The 20,708-nt window shown below is 41.9% G+C and overlaps 1 protein-coding gene across 1 annotated transcript in view; it reads left to right on the top strand.

Annotated features, from left to right (window-relative positions):
- Positions 1-5,120: 5,120 nt before the first annotated feature.
- vipas39 (VPS33B interacting protein, apical-basolateral polarity regulator, spe-39 homolog) overlaps positions 5,121-20,708 on the top strand; it is a 28,080-nt gene continuing 12,492 nt past the window's right edge. The window contains exons 1-10 of the mRNA XM_080744067.1: positions 5,121-5,163; positions 14,046-14,138; positions 15,133-15,235; positions 17,209-17,349; positions 17,527-17,565; positions 17,711-17,775; positions 19,354-19,410; positions 19,941-20,033; positions 20,288-20,321; positions 20,604-20,706. Coding sequence (XP_080600193.1) covers positions 14,046-14,138; positions 15,133-15,235; positions 17,209-17,349; positions 17,527-17,565; positions 17,711-17,775; positions 19,354-19,410; positions 19,941-20,033; positions 20,288-20,321; positions 20,604-20,706 — 728 coding nt within the window. The 5' untranslated portion in view covers positions 5,121-5,163. The remainder of the gene's footprint in view (positions 5,164-14,045; positions 14,139-15,132; positions 15,236-17,208; positions 17,350-17,526; positions 17,566-17,710; positions 17,776-19,353; positions 19,411-19,940; positions 20,034-20,287; positions 20,322-20,603; positions 20,707-20,708) is intronic.

Below are 20,708 nucleotides of genomic sequence, written 5' to 3'. Positions count from 1 at the left end.
ACTATTGAAAAATAGCAGATCTACAAGCTCACAGCGTGGCACCCGAGTGCTGTTCTGCGAGCTTGTAGATCTGCTATTTTTGAAAAATCTTGAAAATTTGGGCAAGTCTTTGAATATTTCAAATCCTTCCATCCCATCTCAAAATATTTCGTTCCAGGGACCCCCCAGAAGCGAAATTTGAGTTACTAAAATGTTCGCTTAAAAAATACATAGGCTATATCCAAAGATTTGCACACATTTTCATGACTTTTCAAAAATAGCAGATCTACAAGCTCACTGTGAGATTGTATATCTGCTATTTTTCAATAGCTAAAGTATACAATAACTAAGGCCTCCTCCACCGTGGGCCCTAGTAACTCCGTCCCACTTTCCCCGCCCTTGTGACGCCCCTGGTGTGTGACAGACAGTGTGTCAGTGTCCCAGAGGAAGACCACGTGGAATTGGGCACGGCTGGTTTTCAGCCTCTTTGTGTCGCGTTGTGTTTTATTTAAACCAGTTCACAGTCACTGTTCACTCTGGTTGTGTGCCTTTTAGATACAGAGACGGGCAGTTTGTGTCTGTGAAACAAGTCATTCCTTCTATATGGAGTGAACCATAGTGTTGGACAACACGGGGCTAATATGGTAGACCAGCGATGTCCTAATCAAGAGCCCCATCTGAATTCTGTTACAGTTTCTATGTTTCGTTGAGCACAAGAAATGTTTATTTCAGTTTATTTTGTCTATGTATATTGGTACACTTTTATTTAACTTCATTTTGCTTTCTTATCTACCTTTTTTCTCCTTGAACTCTTGTTGATGCCATGCCTATTTGGAGGTAGTCTAACATTTTAATGTTAATGTTTTATCAGATACCAGAGATTTTATTTTTATTTTCGTCCTCTTTGCAAACATGTTTAGTTGTCTGATTTAGCAACCGAGAGCCTGCAGTCTAACATCACAATGGACAGACACTACTGATGTAATTGAAGAGCTGAAGCAATCCCTGGCAGATACTGTAAAAAGTCAAATGACAGCCTCCACAACGGCTATCTGAGCACCCTGGCTCAATCAAATGAGTCATTTAGGGATAATAACACTGAAAATTAGGACAAAGTTTTGCCACCCCGAACACTAAAGCTCCCCTCTCGATTTGAGAACAGCGTGTGACTACTTCGCAAGGAAAGCTAACTATAGAGTCAGGTGCGACAACAATTTGTCCATCGTGTTAAACCAGATAGTAGACTGACAACTTAATGAGTTGAATGCCAGATTCCAAAATGACATATAGCCTAGTTTCATGAAGTTGGCTGGCCTATTCCTAACAGCCGTGGCTCAATGCCACTGAAAGGTCTCTCTGCAGACTTTTAGATGTAAACGTGAAATAGACAGAGCATATTTGTGAATAACCTTGCTATAAAAGAGAGCAGAGGAATTCCTTTCGTAAGCCTCCTCGAGGTTTTGACGAGACAGTGTTTTCCCCAGTGTCCATTACTTCTAAAAGGCATTAATTACACTGCCGACGACAACATGTGGTGTCTTAACGCCTATTTTCCAGCGTGAAAAGAACACAAAATTCAAGCAGCAGTTCGACGCTAACCCCTCACCTAAATGTCTCCACACATTAGAGATGTAACTGAATTATATCAATTGTAGACATTTTCAAGAGCAAGCCCTGTCGTCTCATGCTGCAGATACGGTACTATATCATCGTTGTCGGGTGGAAACCTTGTATGTCCAAAACCGTTTGTTTTGTATTTGTCATTTTAAAAATGACTTAAACTAGTGAAAACAGCCGATCTACAAGCACACAACGCCTCGCACCCGCGAGGCGTTGTGTGCTAGTAGATCTGCTGTCTTCACTACTTTTGTGCCCTTGTATGATGAAGCAGGGCTTTGCTTTGCGAAAAAAATTACACATTTGAAACTTGGAGATACAAGGTTTCTGCCCGACAGTGACGATATATACAGTATAATGGATGGAGGATGTAGGCTTTTGGTTGCAGACATTGATTTGTTAACATTGGTAACTTTGCTCAAACTGTAAGCATAGTTTTGAAATGACTCAATAATTTATCAAAGATTCACATGCATCTCCCTGTAATGCCTTCTATCACGATGATTTCAGAATGAATACTTTGTATCTGTAATACATGTTGTGATCACGTGTGTAATAAAACATACACTGTAGTTCTAATGAATAACTTGCATTCCCCGACTATTATTATTTCTTTTTGTAAAATATAATTTAGGCCTACAGGCTAAAAGAGTCTTTGAGATCTGATTCACCACTATGTGGATCAATGAGGATGGTTTGAATGTTCGATTTCTAATCAATGGAACAACTATTTTAGATTAGTCCACCTTTGGAGTTACATAACGGCAAACTATACGCAACCCAAGCCTCTACCAAAGTAATCTGGTAGAGGTATTGCTAGTAAACTATTATTTCTAGTAGTATTTTGCTTGTAAACTAGCAATACTACTACAATGTAGAAGTACTCGGTATGAAATAAAACACCTGTAGTCCATTTTTTATTTGAGTAAAAGTGAAAAACTATTGCCATCAAAATATACTTACACTACCAAAGTAAAAAAAAAAAAAAAAAAAGAAGAAAAAAAAATATATATATATATATGTTACAGGGTAAATGGGTAACTCAGGGAGACCTCGGTAAGAGCGCTCGTTTTGTAGTTCACCACACACTAATCACCACCAGATGGCGACGTCAGCCACTGGATAAGAGAGTTACGTCACGCTTTGAACTCGCCGCAGACCGGAAGTGTTTACTCTTTATTTACTAGCCTAGCCTAGCCTAGCCTAGCCTAGCCTAGCCTAGCCTAGCCTAGCCATTAGCTCCATTGTAGTCACTTGGACAGGGCGTTTAACGTGCGCTTGCCCAGGCCTTACGGCCTGGGCATAAATATAACGATTGCATTCACCACGGCTTCGTAACTCGCGCGGCGCTCCGCCGGCCGCGCGGCCCTGGCCCGCTCTTCGCGGCCACTCGCGCCTGCGGCGCTCGGGGGCGAAGAGCAGGACCAAGGTCCGCTGGCCTTCGCGCCGCTTGGGGCTTCGTGGACCCAGGGGGGCCTCGTAACTCGTTTGGGCTTCGTGGATACAGGGGGGCTTCGGTAGCCGCTCGCAGTGTCGTGGACAATAGAGCGGCGCACCGCCTGGAGTACGTTGTATTGGCGACCGCTTGCTCCGCCCCGTGCCGCACCACGAGTGCTCCGCGTCTCGAATGCCCTGGTTCTCTTTAAAACCGTGACATATATATATGTCACGGTTTTTTTTGCGTCTCAGAGAATTAGAGAAACGGAGCGCTTGCCGTGCCGCACAGGGCGGAACAAGCGGTCGCCACAACAACGTCCTCCAGGCGGAGCCACTCGATTGTCCACGACATTGCAAGCGGCGCGAAGGCCAGCGGACCTTGGTCCTGCTCTTCGCCCCCGAGCGCCGCAGGCGCGAGTGGCCGCGAAGAGCGGGCCGCCGCGCGAGTTACGAAGCCGTGGTGAATGCAATCGTTATATTTATGCCCAAGGCCTGGGCAAGCCCACGATAAACGCCCTGTCCAAGTGACTACAATGGAGCTAATGGCTAAGCTAGGCTAGGCTAGGCTAGGCTAGGCTAGTAAATAAAGAAAGAGAGTCGCAAACGAGTGACGTCAGCGCCTTCACTATTGAATGGCTGCGTCGCCATCTGGTGGTGATTAGTGTGTGGTGAACTACAAAACGAGCGCTCTTACCACAGTCTCCCTGAGTTACCCAGTTACCCTGTAACATATATATATGTCACGGTTTTAAAGAGAAACAGGACATTCGAGACGCGGAGCACTCGTGGTGCGGCACGGGGCGGAGCAAGCGGTCGCCAATACAACGTACTCCAGGCGGTGCGCCGCTCTATTGTCCACGACACTGCGAGCGGCTACCGAAGCCCCCCTGTATCCACGAAGCCCAAACGAGTTACGAGGCCCCCCTGGGTCCACGAAGCCCCAAGCGGCGCGAAGGCCAGCGGACCTTGGTCCTGCTCTTCGCCCCCGAGCGCCGCAGGCGCGAGTGGCCGCGAAGAGCGGGCCAGGGCCGCGCGGCCGGCGGAGCGCCGCGCGAGTTACGAAGCCGTGGTGAATGCAATCGTTATATTTATGCCCAGGCCGTAAGGCCTGGGCAAGCGCACGTTAAACGCCCTGTCCAAGTGACTACAATGGAGCTAATGGCTAGGCTAGGCTAGGCTAGGCTAGGCTAGGCTAGGCTAGGCTAGGCTAGGCTAGGCTAGGCTAGGCTAGTAAATAAAGAGTAAACACTTCCGGTCTGCGGCGAGTTCAAAGCGTGACGTAACTCTCTTATCCAGTGGCTGACGTCGCCATCTGGTGGTGATTAGTGTGTGGTGAACTACAAAACGAGCGCTCTTACAATGAACGTCCTGGGTTACCCAAATATCCTGTAACATATATATATATATATATATAAATGTTTCAAAATGTGTCTAATGTTAATTGGAACATGGCAAATATATTAAAATGGTTTTGTGCATTTGTAGATTGTCTATTTTTGAACAGCGAGTATAGTAAGTATAGGACTTGAGTGGTTAATGCACATTTTGCAATAATTATATGAATCTGTAAAGTAACCGGTAGTCTAACTAAATTTGTAAAATAATTGTTGTGGAGTAAAAGAAAAAATAGTATTTTCCAGTTGAGATGTAGTGGAGAAAATTGCCCAAACAGTGATGCCAGCATTATCATTTGCTTAAACATACTTCATAATGATGTTTTCATTGCAGCATTCCAATGTATTCAAGATATATAATATAATTTAAGCTGAAATGACCTTAGTTTAGCGGCCTATCACACATAATGATAGGATACTTCAATATGAGATACTTCAATGGTTTCCAGTGGAAATAAGCTTAGTCTTTTCATGGATCTCCTTTTAGTAGACCTTGTACCAGTGAACTGTACCGTCATGAAACTGTACCTTTTCCTATGCAAACTTCTAATAAAGTCTTCAATCAATCAATCAATAATGGAACGGAAGGAATTCAGTTTGACCACTTGAGGGCGCCACACTCTACAGGTTACGTTCGTGTAACCGCAACAATCTATGATGACTCCAACTCCCAGCGTGCAGCGCGCTGCCGCAGATACGGAAGTGTCTCAGGGTTGACTATCCTTAGCCGAGGAAGGTAAACAAATGTATTTTCTGCTGTTTTTATTTCATTGTGACGTGTTGATGGTTATGACATGATTTTAAACCGTCCTGAAATATGATTTTTCTGAGTTTAATGTATCAATAAAACCCCGTGAACATCATATTTAGCTTTGTGGACTATTATGGTTAGCGACAGCTTGGTTCCTCTGTGAAAGTTTGAATGGAGACCATGTCTTCTGGATTCCAGAGTCTCGGGGACGCGCACGTCAGCAGATGTTTTCCCGGAAGGGGCGGAGACAATGACGTCTTCATGCTTCTAATATATCAATAAATACCATTACACATCATCCAATTGTTTGTGGAATCTTACTTGTATGCAACAGTCATGCACTCATAAATCACAGCATGATTAAAAATGAAAAAAACAAAATAGCAAAATATAGATATGTAGGATTCGATCAGCCGCAGTCACGAGCCAGTGTTCAGTGTACACATGGGGAACAAGTCCGCCCTCTAGTGGCGGAAAAGAATACCTCTGGGAACTCAGATTGGGAACAAGTTGCAAGTTGACATGACACATGTGAGATCGACTGCTGGAACAACTGGATGCTGTGTATATACAAAACAGCACCACCTGCTGCATGTCCTGTGCTAAACATGCAGCGCCAGTTCCAACCTTATAACTAGGGTCTCACACATTATACACACATTATATCACTTAGAATTTACTAAATAAATATCAAGCCCATTAACCTCAACTCTACACATCTCTTCGGTTGGTAATTATGGAATTTTCTGTCAGTCATGAATTGCTGACGTAAGCAAGTGATGATCAGTACTGTAAATATATAACTAAATATACTCTTTGATGCAATTAACTGGATGGAAATAGGAAATCCAAGGAGAAGAAATAGCCTTTGATAGTCAATTGTTTATTAAAAGATGTTATCCTGAAGATACCATGTCAAAATAGTACAATAAGCACATTTAAAACCAGCTATTCAACAAGCATGTACATATTGAAGGAGACACTTTTCAAACATTGTTTTTGGCTCAATCACATGGAAGAAACATAAAAAGAAACCCAAGTGCCACACAGGCTGTAAATAAATGGGACAAGTGCATGGAAGCCTATTGCACATAACTCATAACTGTATATGGAACATTTTAGTAGACTGTGCAGATTGTCCTAGAACCATGACTACTTTGCTATTAGGCCATTTAGCAGACAAAATTGTATGCTGACTGAGTAGTAGCGGTAGGAACCAGATAGAGCAGGAGGCTCCTGTTTTAGTTGCGGGAGGCTGCTTTTTTTCCCCCCACAACCTTTTCTTCATTATTTGTCCAATCCGGGGGCCCCTCAGCCAACCTGGGGAGAGCAACAGACTGACCTCATGCTTCCTTCTATGCATGATGGAGTCCAAGCTGTGAGGCAGCTTGATGGGTCGCAGAAGGAAGTCCTACTCGGCATAAAGGGGCCCTCGATTAAATGCCGTCCTCCCAATCTCAGGCCAGTCACTATAGACAATAAAAGATAATAATAAATGGCATGAACAGTTGACAAGGGTGATCTAGTGCAAAGGAAAAACAACTGAGTGTTCCTAATGATATCAGGTAAACATCAAACCTGTAGCATCTGTCCAAAATGCTTGAGGAGGAGAAGGAGGTGAACTAGAACGTGCACGCTAGACAGAAGTAGTCCTCCTCTGATGGAGGATTATCCACACAAGCCGAGTGATACCATCTCTGGCAGCTTGTGCATTCAATCTGTAAGAAATCATGAATTTCATTTAACAACATTTCTGATACACAACAAAAAAATATTAAAATAATGCCATTTCAATTGAAACCTTCTCATAAAAGTAATTTTGTAAACCACTTCTATTTTCATGAAAGATTATGTGCTACCCATGTAAAACATTTAAAGTCCTCATACCCAGAGATCATGCTCAACTTCCTCTTCAACCTCCTCTGTCGTCATGAGCCGATTCTTTTGGCCACAGTGGTGGCATAGCTCAGACAGGTCATCTATTGAAGATGTGTGTGTTTAGTACAGTACATTTAATTGTTTGGTTAGGCTGATACAAAGATCCCTTGCATTAACCTACCAGAGCTTTTAATCAGCTCAGTGGCTGCCGATTCTTTTGGCCACAGTGGTGGCATAGCTCAGACAGGTCATCTATTGAAGATGTGTGTGTTTAGTACAGTACATTTAATTGTTTGGTTAGGCTGATACAAAGATCCCTTGCATTAACCTACCAGAGCTTTTAATCAGCTCAGTGGCTATTTTCAGCCGGTCCCGGTTGAGGTCATCAGGGTTATCCGGGAGGTCCAGGTACTCAGTCTTTTGCTGAAGGATGATCTGCTCTGCAGCCTTGAACAAATAATTTCTGATTTCAGGGCACTTTAAACTTATAAGTAAACACATACCTTAACAATAAATTTGATTTATGGTATTTAGATGTGTTGTTCTTGAGCATAAAGTATGAGAATGTCTGCTGAATGTCTAAATTGGACATTTTAATAATCTTACTATGCAGACAAGCACCCCACATGAAAATGAGTCCCGCTGGCGGGGATGGTCCGGGGTCACACACTCCCACCTTGACACATTCAGATTCTTGTGCCTCATGAAGGCTCTAAAGCATGAGGAAAGTATGTGTTGATCTACTTTTCACATAGATTTGTTTTGCAATTAAATCCATCTATACTTAAGACAATACCTATATAAGCAAACCATTACTAGCACTTCAAATCATTGCATTAACTACATAAGTGTTGGATTTGCTTACCTAGTGGAATCCGCACACCTTTTGCGTTGTTCATCTGTTGCCCCAAAAGGGTCGAAGAAAATGACCCTATGGGCCTTTGGATACATCACCTTTAAGATTAGAACAAATATAATTTGTCTTGTAGCCAACTAGAAGCTTAAGTGGTGGTAAATAGAATGCTGTGTATTTGGACAAAATATCTACCATTAGCATCCAATGTTGGTTTAGGCCAACTGCACCAATCATTGCATGGTAATCTGTCACCTGCACCTGCATAATTAGAATCATCTCATTTGTTAAAATGGACTAAGCATAGCAGCATAGACATTAAGCATAACTATGGTGATCCTTACTTTTTTCAGAATTTTTACATTTCTGCTGGTGAATATATCAGCCATGGCATAACTGTCCACCATAAAAACGTTCTGCGTTGCCCTCCTGGTGATGCTTAGTATGTAAGCATTGATTACCTGCAGATATAAACAAAAATAACTTTATATCATTCATTATACTGTATTTCAATGAGCCAGCATCTGAGGTCCTTATAAAAGTTATACCTGACTCTCCAACCACACAGTCGGTTTGAGACAGTTGATGTCCAGTGTACAGAGCGGATATGGGCCAACTCTTGATCGTAGCAGTGTGACTGGTGTTGGTTGCCAAACATCAGTGCCTGGAAATACACATGAATTTAGTCATTTGTACAGAGAGGAATCTAACAACAGAATATTTAATGTCACATAGTGGAATGTAACTACCAATGGTCTGGATGGGTTCCATCATTTTACCTGCCATTTGCTTGGCTGGGGGCTCAGGGGGGTGGGTGGTCTGAGGCTCAGGGGGCTGGATGGTCTTAGGGAGGTGGTGAGGTGAGTGGACTGGTGATGGAGCAGGGGGAGCAGGAGATGGGGATTTGCCTGGACTGAAAGATGGGGGTGAACGGGCAGAAGGGGAACATGAAGCCAGAGGAGAAGGGCAGCCAAGCTTCTTTAAGTTGGCTGGAATCCTTTCCTCTGGCTCGATGTAACGTGTTATCTGGTCAAAGTTGGCAACTCTGGTGCCCAGTTTGTGGACCAGTTTAACACTCTTCCCTTCAATTTCTGCTATTTGCATAGGACCCATCATCTCAGTCCCCATCTTCCCTCCCTTGCGCTGCTCTTCTCTGATGTTCTTGAGAAGGACAAAATCCCCAACCCTGAAAAGGTCATCCACACCATGCAAATGTTTCCGCTTACGGATTTTATCCTGGGACATTTGCATGTTGTGGATGACCTTTTTGTACACCTCCCCCTGCTCCTTCAGTCCATCACTCACCACCTCCTTCCCAATCAATCCCTCCACCTTCTCATCGGTTATCTACAAGTACAAAAAAGCAAGTGTTCATTATAATTTATTAAGTTAGACCAATTATGACCACCACCACTAACCACCAGCAATAATTAAAACCTCTAACCTCATAAGTGTCAGGCACTCGAGTTGGAGTTCGCGCCTCCCTCCCATACATCAGTTTAAATGGGCTGAATTTAGTTGTCAAATGTTTTTTTGTGCGGATGCTGAACATGCATGCCTCTAGCTTCTCATCCCATTTTTTGGGGTTCTCAGTGACAAGTTTGCCAAGAGTCCTGAAAATATCATGTCATGTAAGGCACTTAAGACATTGTTAATTAACATCTGTGTCATGATATAGCATATTTTAACCAAATGTAACTTGCCTTTGGATGGTGCCGTTCATTTTTTCACACAGGCCGTTGGTCTGTAAGGAAGCCCAACAAAAATAAGTTTTACTCTTATGTACCTGTACAAAAGACGCAACAATAAAGTACAACCTTGAACTTGAAACTTGTACCTGTGGATGATAGGGTGCTGTATAGCTCCTATTGATCCCCAGCCTCTCACAAAGAAGCCGGTTGACCTTCTGAAAACAAAAGAGAGCAGAATTATTCGGGGGCCTCAGGGTTTTTTGGTGCTAATCAGTCTAAAAGTGCCATATTTTGCACAGATGTAGCCCAGGGCTTGCTCTAATGATAAAAAATGTAAATATGTAAATATATAAATATCTATTTTTACTGTACCTCATTTTTAAATTCCAGGCCGTTGTCACTTAAGGTGAGACAGAATGAAAACATGAAAAACAAAAGAAAAAAGTAAGTCATCAACTGGAGAAGTTTTATTGTGATAGCTATTGTATCAGTTAACCCCAACCCCACACCCCCCCATATGCCTCACCTTAAAATTCGCTCAGGCACTCCAAATCTGTAGACCCATTGCATTATGCAATTTGCAATCCCCTCTGCCTTTTTATTTTTAAGTGGGTAGGCCTCTGCCCACTTAGTGAAGTAGTCTATCATGACACATATGTAGATGTTGCCACTCTCCGATTCTGTTAGTTTGCAAAGGTCAATACCGACCAACTCGAAGGGCTGGTCCACCTGAAAGACATGTTTTCATGAATATGACGATATATTTTTGGGGTGCCGACATGAGCACTTTAGTAATATCACAAAATATAGCACCTTTATTGGCGTGTACTGACATTTCTCCTTCAGATTCGAGCGCTTTGATTGACACAGAGGGCACTGTTGGATCTGTAAGAAGAGAGTGTACAGAATCATTGTAAGCATGAAGTTCAGAAAGAATATAGTCCACTACAGTAAATCGAAATTACAAACATCAGTGACTATAAGAAATATGAGTTGACTTTAGTGCCCTACCCATTGTTTAATGTCATTCTGCATCCCCGGCCAGTAATAGAATTTGATGATGGCAGCATGAGTTTTCTCTACGCCGCAGTGGCCCCCAATGTCACTGTCGTGAAACTCCCTGAAAACTTGGTCACACTCCAAGGCTGTTGTGCACACCTTGGCCCAATGCTGTGTGAGGTCAGTTTTTCTTCTGCACAGATAGTACAGCACTCCATCTGTTCAGGGGTATAACTATCATGAGTTGAAGAGAACACATGGGATAAGGCTGGGGTTGATATTGTATATTGTAGACCTATACAAATGCTTACCTTCAACTTTATAGGACTCTGCCCTTCTTTTTATATTGGACCTTTGGCTTTTACTTGCTCCTTCTGGGAGACGGTCATGGACCAAAAAGTCCATCAACTCCTTCACAATATGAGGATCCATAGCCTATCTCTAAACTAACCTACAGCTAACTCAACTATCTCTAATGCTAACTATCCCTGGGTGTCTGACTAGGCCTATCTATTTCTCTTTATCTATATAACTATCTCTAACTATCCCTACTGACTATATCTATTCTACTACTGACTATATCTATTCTACTGCTGACTAGATCTAACCCTATAGCTTTAGCTTCTGCTATCTATCTAACTAAACAAAACCAAATACTTACTATATACTTACTGCCTATACTTACTTCTTGCTTTCTTATTATACTCTGTCTCTGTCTCTATCTCTAACAAAACCAAATACTTACTATATACTTACTGCCTATACTTACTTCTTGCTTTCTTATTAGTCTCTGTCTCTGTCTCTGTCTCTATCTCTATCTGTCTCTGTCTGTCTCTCTCTGTAAATTTTTCAAAACTCCTACTCTGCACTCGAGCCCTCAGTTAACCCCCATTTTATAAACTCTGATACCCCATGGGCACACCTCAAACACACATGAACATCGACCAATCATATGGCACCACCTGTGCTACAATGGAAATGTTTTCCAAATATTTGCTCTGTAAAGGACTTTTAGCTGCATTTCATGTCACTAAAGGTGCCATACAAATAAAAGTATTATGATCACACTTATTATTATGGGTCATAATAATAATAAGGGTAATAATAATAGGTGTAATAATAATAATAAGGGTAATAATAATAATATAGTAAAGACCTCCTACTCATGCCAACATCTGCACTGGTGCTTAACAGCACATACAGCAGGTGGTGCTGTTGTGGAGCTGTTGTTCTATGCTCTGTAGATTTAACAATGAATGAATGAATGTGTATGTAGCCTTCATAATAAAAACATTGATAGTTATTGTGCATGTGTCAGACTTCACACAAGAGTTTGCTTTGCATGGTGTGACTATCCAATATCATAAACTTGTTTTACAGCTATTAAATGATCAATTGAACAGAGCGCTTAAAATTTCTAGAAAACCAAAGGACACCAGTTGATATAGGTCAACTTGTTCCCCATGTCATGTTCAACCCAGAGGTATTTTCTTCCGCCACTAGAGGGCGGACTTGTTCCTCATGTGTATGAGATGAGTTAGACTATTACCATGGGCAACTCACAACGCCTCGTAGCGTGATAGGTAGGACGTTGTATCATAGATTTTCTTTGGCTCGTGACTGCGGCTGATCGAATCCTACATATCTTGTCTTTTGCTCCTTTTTTTTTTTTTTTTTTTTCATTTTTAATCATGCTGTGTTTTATGACTGAGTGCATGACTGTTGCATACAAGTAAGATTCCACAAACAATTGGATGATGTGTAATGGTATTTATTGATATATTAGAAGCATGAAGACGTCATTGTCTCCGCCCCTTCCGGGAAAACATCTGCTGACGTGCGCGTCCCCGAGACTCTGGAATCCAGAAGACATGGTCTCCATTCAAACTTTCACACCTCATTGGTCAATGTTTACTGATAGTGCATGCATGACTGTCTTATATCTCTGGTTTTCAAACCTTTTCATTTCAAGGACCCCCAAATTGACACTTATCTGCCCGCGGACCCCCATTTGAAAAGATGAGCCTGGGATCCCCTTTAAGATTTTTTACAGCTCTATAGCAGTGATTCTCAACCATTTTAATGTTAAGGACCCCCAGTTTGACGTGCATTAGGCTACGAACCCCCATTTAATGGTATTTCTATCTAGACTGAGACCCCAATTTATATTGTAAAATCAATGTTAATTTAACTGCGAGGAGTGTACAAATGGATCATAGTGTGTACAAATGGAATTATTTCTATTTGTTTCCTATCTAATATTTTAGCTGGGGACCCCCTGGAACTCCCTCAAGGACCCCTGAGGGTCACCGGGCCCCACTTTGAGAACCACTGTCATATGACCTGACAGATGACGGTCATGTGATCCAAGGCTGTGTATTTTAATGTAGTGTTTTAATCAAATTTTATCACCATTATCCTGGGAATGTAGCAAATGGAATAGCCACAATACAATATTTTAAAAAGACATAAACATAGCTAGCCCTAGAATGGCTGTGATTTTACATACATTTAATCGTGTATTCCATAAATGTGTATAAAAGTGTATTTCATAAATCATCTGAAGAAGTCTCTTGGTTGTCTAAAAAGCTGTGGTTCTCAAAGTGGGACCAGGACCCCATGGGGTCCTTGAAGGGTTTCCAGGCGGTCCTCAGAAAAAGAGAGTAGTATGAGTAGTTTAAAATCAGTTTAACAACTACTGCTATTTGAAAATAGGCGACCTTTACAAGAGTGATGCACGTGTTGTCAGCTTAGATCTGCCAAGAAAACAAAATTAAGGTAATGTGAAAAATGAAAACAATTTTAACACAAATCCTTGTATGGTGTTATATTATTGATATGATTGCATCTTGGTGTTTATGCATAATCATCAGACCCATTTAGAACGGATACACATTATTGTGTATCATTATTTTATGCTTTAACTATTGAAAAATAGCAGATATACAAGCTCACAGAGCGGCACCAAGTGCCGCGATGCGAGCTTGTAGATCTGCTATTTTTGAAAAACCGTGAAAATTTGAATTTTGACCCTATTCTATAAGTGTCTTTTGAATCCTTCTAAGGTTTTTTGAAAAACCTATGTTTCTATGTCAGCAATCTGGCCAGCCATTGTCAAAGAAAAGGTCCTTTTCACTTAAATGGAGCTCAGTTAGTTTGTTCTTGAGAGACTACTATGTCAGTGGTTCTCAAACCTTTTCATGTGTAGGACCCCAAAATGATATTTATTTGGCCACGGACACCCATCTCAAAATATTTAGTCCCAGGGACCCCCCAGAAGCAGAATTTTAGTTAGAAACGTTAAAATAAATAATATTCATAATTCATACATAATATTCAAAGATTTGCTCACATTTTCACGACTTTTTCAAAAAAAAATTCACTGGTTAAAGCATTCAATAATTCTAGGCCTAAATGGGTTAACTTGTGTTGATGTTGTTGTTCAGATGATGAAGGGTAAAGGAGATGAGGAAGACTACTGGAACAGCTCCAAGTTCAAAGCGTTCACCTTCGACGATGAAGATGATGACTTCACCAGGGTGAGATGGACGGCTACACATTTTATATTCATCAACAACACGTACAGCACACACACTGCCCCCCAACAGTTATATTCAACAGTTGCTCTGTTGATTATAAATTGATTTTCCAAATTATTCTCCCCTTTGACTATTACATTGTACAGCATACATGGGCAACTGGGCCACATGCGGCCCTCACCCTCACATAATGCGGCCCGCAGGTTGATATTGGAGTACTGATATATTATTGATTTCAGCTGTTACAATTCCAAACATGGAAAAATTACCTGCTTTAATTACTTCAGTCCATTAGTAGCTAAATGACTAGTATGAAAATGTGATTGTATTTTTTATGTCCAATGTATTTGTATTTAAGTTCATAATGTTAACGTAACTTTTTAGGATTCCCATTCAAAAATAGCAAAAATAGCCGATCTACAAGCTCAAAACGCGTCGCAGTGCGACACGTTTTGAGCTTGTAGATCGGCTATTTTTGCTACATGCATTGTGGCCCTCTGGAGTGAGTGTGAAAATGTAGTGGCCCTCTCCATCATCAAAGTTGCCCACCCCTGTTGTACAGTGTGACAGTGACACCTGTTGAAATCACTCTTTTAGCTCTTCAACATGAACTGAATGGATTCTGGTGTTGGATAACATTACAAAACCCTATTCTGTGTAGTTGTTTTTCTCCTAATAATAATTAATTACTATAATGATTAATATGCTGTCATTATTTATTACATTCACAATAATAAACAGTTACAGTATGTATGCTTCCTTGATTTCATTGGTCAATGAAGTGGATCCTTTGACTAATTAAAATGGTAAAATTAAGAAGTAGTGAAAATAGACGATCTACAGCTCGTGAATCTGCTACTTTCAAACTGCTGGACTAGTGGACACACAGTGGACAGTCAGGACAGTATTCTCTTGTTTATTCTTGGCATAGAGTTACTCCATTAGAGATTACAGTCTATGAAAATGCTGAAGTTTCTCTTTGATTTCCTGTCAGATGAAGGAATCTAAGAAGGCTGTGAACAGCCTGCACAGCCTGGTGGATGACGACGATGACGATGATGTGGTGAAAGTCAGCTGGAGCGGAGAACCCATCGGAAGTAAGAAACATTTTTGTCTCATTGACATCCGGCAAATTTTGAGCCCAGATCCTAGCCTGGGGAGGGGATTGGTGGGAAGGGTTGGTGTTTGACAGTAACCCTAACCCTACCTCGATAGACATTCACAGTCAGACTAGCCACGGAAACCCAGGCTTTTATTTTGGCGATAGGAAGAAAAATAAAAGCCTGGGCTAACCTGCTGAAATCTTTTGGCATAGAAAGTGGGAGGCGGGCCATGGCACAGATCCGCCCCTTCTAGACCAAAATAGGCTTGTGTTAGGGAAGGCTACAGTCGGACAGACAGTCTCCTCTGCATGTTTCTGTGTGCGGGAGAGTCCGCACAGCACTGTATTCAGAGACTGATCATGTACATACTTTACTGCAACCAAAGATGGCTAAAGACATACATTGCAAAGGCTGCCTGTGCATGCTTGTTTGAGCTGCACGCTCACACATAACGTGCGTACACACGAGAATGAGAGCGCTCGCATCGCAAATCGATCAAACACCATTCACAACGCCGTTTCAGACGGGGGAATAGTTACATTTCAAAGATTAAAAATCCAACCGAGTGTCAACAGTGCAAATTAACATAGGAATTAGGCTGAATGCGGAGTCTGTAAACAACGACACTTCCGTCACACAGCTTGAATGCCCGCTAAAGCTGATTGGCTTGTCGTTAGACCCACCGCCACCTCCGACTCTCAGTTTCAAATGTTTTTTATTCGAGCAAATTACATTAAGTCAGAGATAAATGCAACAATGCATGCTCTTTTTTTCTCATTTTTTCCACACAAATTCAAAAGTTATACATTAACAAAAACACGCAATGAAACAGTTAATATAAATAAATAATACATATACATACAAACAATAGAAAACATACAAGTCATGATCCTAAGTAGTATCTCTGAAAGTCCCATCCCATTCCCACCCGTCCCTACTCCACCGTCATTGACACCCGACCATCCAAGTATAGCCTATGTTACTGATGCGAGGTACGCTGTGAGAGGCGACCATACATTATCAAAATATGAAAGTTTGTCCCCAAGAGTATATCTAATCCTTTCCAGATGTAACGTGTTGGTAAGGTCACTGAGCCACATCTTTGTGGTTGGCGCATCTTTTTTCTTCCAATGCATAAGAAGCAACTTCCTTGCAATAATGAGACCATAAGATAGGAAACATTGCTGATGTTTTGTTAGCTTTGTACTCTGATCAGATACTCCCAAAATGACAATGAGGGGATCTGGTTCTAAGTTTATTTTAAGTATTTTAGATAGCAAAGTGAAAATGTTAATCCAATATGTTTGAACTTTGGGACATAAAGCAAAGCTATGAAGTATCATCAGCTGATAGGCATTTATCAAGTAGGGGAAAATCTCCGGATATATTTTGTGTAACCTCTCTTTGGAATAATGAAGACGGTGTAGTATTTTGAACTGGATTAAACAATGCCTCCCATTAGTAGAGCATTGATGAATGTGTTCCAGACTTGCAGCCCATAAAGCATCAGGAATCTCTGTGCCCATTTCTTCCTCCCATTTTACTTTAATGGGAGTGGAATCAACTGGCGTGATTGATCTTAGGGTGTCATAAATATAGGAAATTAATTTCTCAGAGCATGAAGGTATCTGAACGCACCCATCGATACTTGAGCCTCTAAAAGTTTCAAAATGTTGCTGATGTTGCCTTACATTGTCTCGTATTTGCAGATATCTGAAGAAGTTACCTCATTGGATAATACATTCTTGTACCGAGGAAACTTTAGGTTCAACACCAGAACAAGAGAGACATTTGTGTGTGTGTGTGTGTGTGTGTGTGTGTGTGTGTGTGTGTGTGTGTGTGTGTGTGTGTGTGTGTGTGTGTGTGTGTGTGTGTGTGTGTGTGTGTGTGTGTGTGTGTGTGTGTGTGTGTGTGCGCGCGCGCGCGTGTGTGTGTGCGCGTGTGCGTGTGTGTCACGCTCCTTGCAGGTATTGCCTGGTCTGTTAAAGAGACAGCTTCCAGCATGCGCCCAGCAGGGGAGGCCAGAGAGCACAGCTTCCCCAAGATCGACACCACGCCTTCCCTTCCCAAGAACCAATCGGGTTACTCCCTCAGCTCTCTGTTCAAAGGTAAAGAACCAATCGGTTCACTCCCTCAGCTCTTTGCTACCCGTTGTGAGCTTGTAGATCTGCTATGTGTGTGTGCTTTGTTAACTCCGTTGCTAGAAAAAAACGTGTCAAAATATTATAAAGGTACTTGAAGAAACTTCTAGATTCATATACTCTCCTTCTGTCTTTTTTTTTCAGGAAAAGCCAAAACAGGAAATCTTCAGTCCTTCTCTGACTGTGAGTAACGTTCTCAATGATTGGATAATTATTGTCCGATGTTGTGATCATTGATTGGTTGATCTGTGTGTGTGTGTGTGTGTGTGTGTGTGTGTGTGTGTGTGTGTGTGTGTGTGTGTGTGTGTGTGTGTGTGTGTGTGTGTAGCTTTCAGTGAGTCCTCTGTCAGACATTATGCTCCTGAGCTGAGGAAAACTAAGTCTGAATACAAGGTGAATACATATTGCTTAAATATATCCCATTGCTACAATCATCCATCCATCCCTCCCTCCCTCCCTTCCTTCCTTCCTTCCTTCCCTCCTTCCTTGGGTTTAGGTTTCGGTTATGCATTGATTGATTGATTGATTGATTTATTGATTGATTGAAGACTTCTTAGGAAAAGTCACAGTTTCATGACAGTACAATTCACTGGTACACGGTCAACTGAAAACTTTAAAAACTGTAAATAACCTTATACTGCTGTGCTGCCTCTGGGCAACTGATTTTCCCCCTTGGGATAATAAAGGTATCTATCTATCTATCTATGAAAGGTTACACCCAAAAAGGCCTATGGCTTGTTTCAATTGAGGTCCTTATAAAAAACATCATAACATTGAATGACAGACAGACAGAACACAGTACTATGCAGAAGATATCATAAATTAGGTTAGAGTTAAGGCATGTTAAAGGTTAGGGTAAGGCTCAGGTTTACTGTGGTTAACAAGGGTGTTTCATAGTGGTTTGTGGTGCTTTGAGAACTGCTTGTGTTTCTATGAATGTGATTCTGTTCTGTGTCATCTATTAAGTCACCAGTAAGACTCCCTAATCGGGAGATAAGCGACCGTAGGTCACTTATCTCCACAAATGGGGCAAAAATTTGTTTTTCCAAAATCTTCCTGAGCCATGTTCATGACATGAGTGTAGACATGCTGTGTAGTGATTTCCGTGATTTTAGGGCAAAATCTGTAGGAGCAGTGTCCAAAAATGTGTTTGTAAAAATCGGCCTGAAGGTGGCGCTATATGGGACAGATTCATGTTGATGGGATGAGTGTAGACATACTGTGTAGCGATTTTCGTGATTTTAGGGCAAAAACTGTAGGAGCAGTGTCCAAAAATGTGTTTTAAAAATCGGCCTGCAGGTGGCGCTAGAAGAGGGCCATGTGAGAAATGAGGGGTGGGGTCTCCGCGTTGCCTTGGCGGACGAATAGGTACCGGCCCCGGCTCTCGCGGACGCTCCTAGCCCGAGTTACGGCATTTTATGTGAACTGCAGTGGAGGGGGTCCTCCACTGGGGGCGTCACCACTTTTGCATCCGTTCTGGAGCACGAGGAGTGGGTGGTCCCCAGGAATTCCCCGTGAGCAGCCCCGTTGGGGTGGTCATTTTGTAATTTTTGCACATGTGCTAATTTTTTACACTTGGGGGTCCCCGAGGGAGCTGGGGGTCCCTGGAGCTGGGGGGGTCCTTGGAGGTTGTAGTTTGGCAGGTAAGGAGTGTGTGTGCAAAATGTGGCATGGATCGGGGCAACGGTTGTGGAGTTATGAGCAGGCCAAAAGTGTGACGTGTGAGGTGTGACGGACTGACTGACTTGGGGGTCCCCGAGGGAGCTGGGGGTCCCTGGAGCTCCGGGGGTCCTTGGAGGTTGTAGTTTGGCAGGTAAGGAGTGTGTGTGCAAAATCTGGCATGGATCGGGGCAACGGTTGCGGAGATATGAGCAGGGCAAAAGTGTGACGGACAGACGGACACCTGGTGGAGCTTTCTGTAGTAAGTGCGACCTACGGTCGCAATAATACGTCATGTTTCTGTGACGGCAGGATTACAGCGGTGATTGGTCGCCGGAGGAGACAGTGAAGAGAATGCGACAGGGAAAGGTGAGTGTGATCTTATTATTATAAATAATTTTCAATTTACAACTCAGCAGACGCTCTTATCCAGAGAGACTTACAATAAGCAAGGTAAACATAGATAGAATGCAGATAGAGCAATGTAGTGCCTCAAGAAACTAGGATGTCCTGTAAACCACAAACCTAGCATCTGTCTATCTAAATCACATTCTGTATATTGAAACTGTGGTACCAGGTAAGCAAAGAACCTGGCATCTATTTAAACAACATGCTAACTAAGTCACATTATGAATATTTGTGAAACAAAAACATGAGAAAAAGTAACTCGGAAATCACACTACCTGCAGTTCCACCAAAGGGCAATTAACTCCAAAACAACGCTCACAGTGTTGTCCAAAGTAATTTGTAAACCTTTGTTTTACCCGAACAAAAATACAGCTAAAAAGAATACGAAAAATTATGTTTAACTGACGCACGAGCAAAGAACGTGTCTCCAGGTGTTCATTACTTGTCTAACAAAGGTGTGTGTGTGTGCGTGTGCGTGCGTGCGTGTGTAGGTGTATTCTTTGGAGAGGTTTCGTTCCCTACAAGACAAACTGTTCTTATTGGATGAAGCCGTCAGTGCCAACGATGGGAATGTCATCACCGCGGTAACCACACTTATCTTCTGTTATCATAACCGTGATTGGCCGGAGGTGTAAATAATTTACACCTCTGGGCAATCAGAGTCCAGTATTAATGATTTCGATTTACCTTTGAACCAGCTAATTAGCCTCCAAATCATGAATATTATACATATATTTGTATTAACCGTATGTCTTTTTTCTATCTCGATTTTCTATCTAGATGAGGGTACGAAGCATGCAACAATATTTTCACTAAAGTTCGTGTTTTTCTCTTTCAGATTTTAATTTATCTGAAGAGGTCTTTACATAAAGGTAAGCATTAGGACGGCAGATATCCTTTATTCTATAGATTCTATTTTTCGTGATATGTAATAATCAAGAATCCAATTTGTTCATATTCTTTTTTTTATTAACTAACAAATCGAAAAATGTAATAGATATACAGTGTAATGTAATAATATATACAGTAATAGATGTAATAATGCATTCTATGTAGAAGACCTGGCCCCATGAAGTGAACGGGAGTGACGTGACTCTCACTGTATACAAGGCTCTGGTTCATCCTAACAACATCTTGTCTGTTGTCTCATGCAGACATTCTGTTTCGTGAGTTGGAGAACAGAGACATTGCTCTCAGACATTTCGTCCACTATCTGAAGGAGACCGGAGATCAGGAGCTGCTGTTGGAACTGTTCAGGT

The sequence above is a fragment of the Nannobrachium achirus genome, assembly GCF_963921795.1.
Source record: "Nannobrachium achirus genome assembly, chromosome: 16".
Taxonomy (NCBI): domain Eukaryota; kingdom Metazoa; phylum Chordata; class Actinopteri; order Myctophiformes; family Myctophidae; genus Nannobrachium; species Nannobrachium achirus.
This window is presented reverse-complemented; position numbering and strand designations above follow the sequence as displayed.